General features: G+C 46.0%; 1 protein-coding gene across 1 annotated transcript in view; it reads left to right on the forward strand.

Moving 5' to 3' along the window:
* The window catches only part of itga8 (integrin, alpha 8), a 60,007-nt gene that overhangs the window by 50,937 nt on the left and 4,070 nt on the right, over positions 1-5,000 (forward strand). The window contains exons 25-28 of the mRNA XM_035526043.1: positions 301-459; positions 1,881-1,994; positions 2,588-2,701; positions 4,910-5,000. The exon at positions 4,910-5,000 is cut by the window's right edge and continues 11 nt beyond it. Of these exons, the coding sequence (XP_035381936.1) occupies positions 301-459; positions 1,881-1,994; positions 2,588-2,701; positions 4,910-5,000 (478 nt within the window). The remainder of the gene's footprint in view (positions 1-300; positions 460-1,880; positions 1,995-2,587; positions 2,702-4,909) is intronic.

Below are 5,000 nucleotides of genomic sequence, written 5' to 3' on the forward strand. Positions count from 1 at the left end.
CCTGAAGCTGTCCTGCTGCCTCACATTAGCCTCCAGAGTACAGGACAGTCAGCTTTAGCCTCGGCCCCCTCCATGATGCGAATGCAAAGTCCTGCTCTCATTTGCATATTCTAATTACGTTGTTTTGTTTATCAGATATCAGAGCAGTAATCTCATAAGACTAAGCTTTGAAGAGCCTAATTAACTAATTAACTCTTGTCATTTTCATCCCATTACTCCTCGGCGCATGCACACACACACACACACACACACACACACACACACACACACACACACACATACACACGGACACACACACAGCTGCATAATAAAGGTCCCAGCTCTGTGAGTGGTGCAGTCTTAGAGGTGGGTTGGCCCAGTCTTCATCGGGAGGAGCACCTGCTCTATGCCATGCAGGTCATCACCGACGGAGACATCCGCTGCAGTGCCAACAGCACCCTCAACCCACTGGAGCTGGAGGTAACACACACGCATACGCGCACACACACACACACACACACACACATGTGTACACACACACGTGTACACACACTCACACACACACACACACCCAGAACTGCTCCCATGCCCGAGTCCTGGTGCCGCCAGAGTTGAGGAGACACATCCCACACCACCTTGCGCTGTGGGAGGGAGGCATGGCTTACTGCCCCTGCCCTGTCCATCAGCCTCTGCCAGTGCCCGCCCACAAAGGGCTCACCTGTTAGTGTTTGCCCTCAAATGCAGCCTCTCACTGGGGGGAGGGGCTTGTTGGGGACCAGTCAACGCCAGGCCAGCTCCACTGTCCCACAATGCCCCACCTCACCATCCTGGGGCCATGTGCTGCCCTCTTAGCCCAAACCACCTCCAGCTGGTTTACATAAATACACCTTTTTTATTATGTCCTTGGAGCCTGGCTTACTTTGTGTCATGTTTCACATGTATCAATGTAATCACACCTTCTCTCTCTCTCTCTCTCTCTCTCTCTCTCTCTCTCGCCCCCTCACCCTCTATGAGGTGAGTTTATATGTCCAGGCATAAAACTCAAAGTCTCTGTTGTTTAAGATGATGTGTGTGGGGGGGTTTAGTATATGGCTGTTTGCCCCTATAACTGTGTTGTCACGGAGGCCTTCTGCTTTCATCTGCAGTGGTTATGGAGCATTACAAGTGTTCTAAGCCTCAATAATGGACTGCGCGTCCTGCAGTCTGCTCTGACCTTTGCACTGTCCAACGCTTTACTGGAGACCTCAGAGACGCGTTTTGATCCGTGTCCGCACGCACACGCAAACGCACACATACACAAGCAAACACATACACACGCAAAGATGCACACACACACGGGCGTTCGCAGCCAAAAACACACAGACATAATCACAGGCACACATGCACAAATACGCACACAAATATGTATTGCACACATAACATTAACCAGACTGTTTTTTAATGTGTTGTGCTGATCCTGCTTTCTTGAAGTGGTTTGTGTGTGGCCCATAAATGTTGAAATGGTTTGTGTGTGGCCCATAAAAAATATTGCAAATCACCATGACAAAAGCGGTTCCACTTATCGATATTTTCTAAGCCCACAGTCTCATTCTCTAACTGTTGTTAGGGTTGAGTTTGAGATGGAATATTACGCATGTGAAGTGTTTTTCCAAAAGCGACACCACCAGGCGCAGTAAAACACCCCTGGTGTCACTCATTGCTTCCTAGTGAACGTTGGGCTAAACTGAGGTGTGGCTGGCTCGGTTGGACGGTCAGTCCGTCAGATGGTGGGTCGAAAAGGTGGAAACGACTCTTTTAGGGCAGACCCCTTGATGATTGAATAAAGGCCTTAATTAAAGTCTAACCTTTCCTCCTCTCTCTCTCTCTCTCTCTCTCTCTCTCTCTCTCTCTCTCTCTCTCAGCCCTCCACTCTGCAGGACACTCCAGAGCTGTTGGGTTTTCTGCGTAACACAAGCGGCTCTACCCGTCGTAGGCGATCTGTTACCACCACACAGACATACAGCAGCAAAACACTGGTAAACACACACACACACACACACACACACACCTCTACATACATAAATCTGCACTAGATCTGCACAGTGTGGGAATACTCACTTAATTCTGACATGTTGACTCATAAGGTTGACATGTATTATAGCGAGCTACGTTAACCTCTAAGTCATTTCACGTGTAAATCACTCATCCTATCCCTCTTAGGGCTACTTCTTCAATGGTGTGTGTGTGTGTGTGTGTATGCACACCAGCTGGTGTTGATAAATATACTGTCAGCCCCATGTCAGGAAAAGATAAGGCAAGGTCAAAGGTCATGTCTGTGATGCATGCATACGGGCATGCGCATGCAGGAAACATGTGAGTTCATTGTCATGCCTGTTCACATGCACGCGCACACACACACACACACACACACACGTAAACACTTGGGTCTTCTGTCTGTCTGAAGCAGGATGAGAACATGTGCTGACTGATAGTAGATAGTAGGAGCTATGTCACTTCATCAAAAAAGGGCCCTTTTAATCTCTCTCTCTCTCTCTCTCCCCCCCCCACCCCCTATTTTCTATCCCTCCATTATGTGGGCGCGTGTGTGTGTGTGTGTGTGTGTGTGTAGAATTGTTCTAACATCCACTGTCTGATGCTGGCGTGTATTGTGGGCCGTTTGGATCGGGGACAGAGTGCCGTGGTGAAAGTTCGATCCAGACTCTGGGCACACACATTCTTACAGGTCAGACTTTCATTTCTCAGCTTTCTCACATGTAGATTATAAATCAGTATTCTCACACACACTGTACATTTATTCCTCTTTCACACATTATAGATTTATTTCTCTTAGATAATAATTAGATGCACTCTTCCTCATAAGAATCTGCCTGTTCTTGTATTAAATTCTTTTTATTAGACAATTCAGTGAAGGTACCCAGTTCACAAAGCCTTCAAACCTCAAACCCCTGCATCTCTATCACAAACACACACAAACTCACACACACACACACACACAAGCTCACACACACACACACACACACACACACACACACACATCACGCAACATCATATCACAGCAAGACAAGGCAACTGTTCTCTTTTAGCTGTTCATCTGTCATCCTTCTAAGGAACCTTACCTGCTGTCGTACCACGCGTGTTCAAACGTGTATTCAGCCTCTATGAGTTATGAGTTATACGTTATGCGTTGTATTAGGAAGGGAACCTCTGGATTGTTTAGACTGGGAACTGGATTCTCCGGTTTTATTACCCTGCACTGGAACTCTACCCTGCTCCTTTATCTCGACGTTCCTCGGACGGCGTCTGCCTCTCTGCGCTAAGCAGCTTTGCACAGCGTATATCGGCACATAATAAGAGAGTTATCCAGCGCCATGGCTCCCCCCGCACGGCACTTCCCCTCTGCTCCCCTCCTCTCCTCTGTTTTCTCTGTTTTTGCCTTCTCTCTTTAGCAGTATTCTAACTTGCCCTTAAAACAGAGTCTCTCCCGGTTCCGCCCGGTCGCTCGGCAGCAGAGACCAAAACACATTAATAACTGTTCAGCTTTTCGGCTTTAAAAAAAAAAAAAATCATTTTTTTTTTATTGAACCCGCGACTACACGGTCCGTCTCTGCATCCGCCCCGGAGCGCGTGACCCACAGTCTCTGGAGAGATGGAGGAGGTGACGCTAACCATGTACTCATGCAGAGAGCACGCAGAGGACAGGCGCGTCAGAGTCTCTCTCCACCTTCCGCAGCTTGTCGTCAGTCATAATGAGGCTTAACCGCGTCACGGTAAAACCACTTTAATCTTACCTCAGCTAGAGGCCAGCGGCAAAACAGGCCCACGTGCTTGTGCGTGCGTGCGTGCGTGCGCGCGTGCGAGCTTGCAAGTAGATGCCAATAAAAGCGATTGCGGTTTAGAGGACGTCTTTAAAACGTCGTGTTGCTGTTCATTCTGAAACCCATACGACCAAACACTAAAGACAAAATCTCCATTTCTGTATCATCTATACTAAACTGATATCTCACTCCTTGCAGTCTCTGACTAGTCTGTATGTTTTTTTGGTCATCTTGTTGTAAGTTAAGCCTTTTTTTTTACTTTGAAAAATCTGCCAGTATAATAAAATGCTTCAAAGACACAAAACATCAAACACATAAATGATCGGCATTTGGAATTTTAACTGAACTCTGTTCAACTGAAATTCGCACCAGAGAAATGTATCATGTTAGTAATTCTCAGTGTGAACTGAACAAAAGGAATAAAGTGGCCTAGAATTACGCCCTGATGCAGTGTATCAAGGTTTATGGCATTATTTATCTCCTATTTTAAACCATACTACATGGGTAATTTAAGGGTCTGAGTCTTTTGGATAGCAACTCCAAGAATGTTTACCAGCACACTTGAATCAGTCTGTTTAGAATTCGGTTCAGTTGTGTAAATACTGAAAAAGGATTGGACCCAGTATGGACACACCAGGCAACTAATGCAGTGGCCGACAGCTTAATAAGGCAGGATCACTGAGCTGAACTCACGCCTGATAAATGGGATTCTTCTAAAATACATCAATCCTGAGTAAAGTATGTGTACTAAAGGCTTAGGATTCAAAAGGGTTCAAAAAGTCATCATTGGGCCTTTTGCTAAATGTAGTTTTACAATAGATTATGAAGATGCAAAAGATGTTTGATTTTATTTGCACTCAGTGGCTGTTAAAATGCTCTGTTGCAGATTTTATATAAAAGTCTATACAGATGGGGTTAGTGTGCTTCCACGAAGTCAGTATCATGACACATGAGAAATGTAATTATTAGAAATAATGTATTATTTCTGCCTTATGCAAAACGGAATGATACAGATTTATTTGTGACAGCAGCAAGCTGGTGTCTGACATCAGGTACTCTGTGAAAGGTGCATTTCTGGGTGTTTGATTGAGATGTTTGATTTCATCCTTGTGCAGAGGAGGAACGATCACTATCTGCTCAACTCCACCGTGTCCTTCAGAGTAACCGGCATGCCCTACCGCATCAGACCGCACACACTCCCACAGC

Source organism: Electrophorus electricus, chromosome 5 (genome assembly GCF_013358815.1).
Source record: "Electrophorus electricus isolate fEleEle1 chromosome 5, fEleEle1.pri, whole genome shotgun sequence".
Lineage (NCBI taxonomy): Eukaryota > Metazoa > Chordata > Actinopteri > Gymnotiformes > Gymnotidae > Electrophorus > Electrophorus electricus.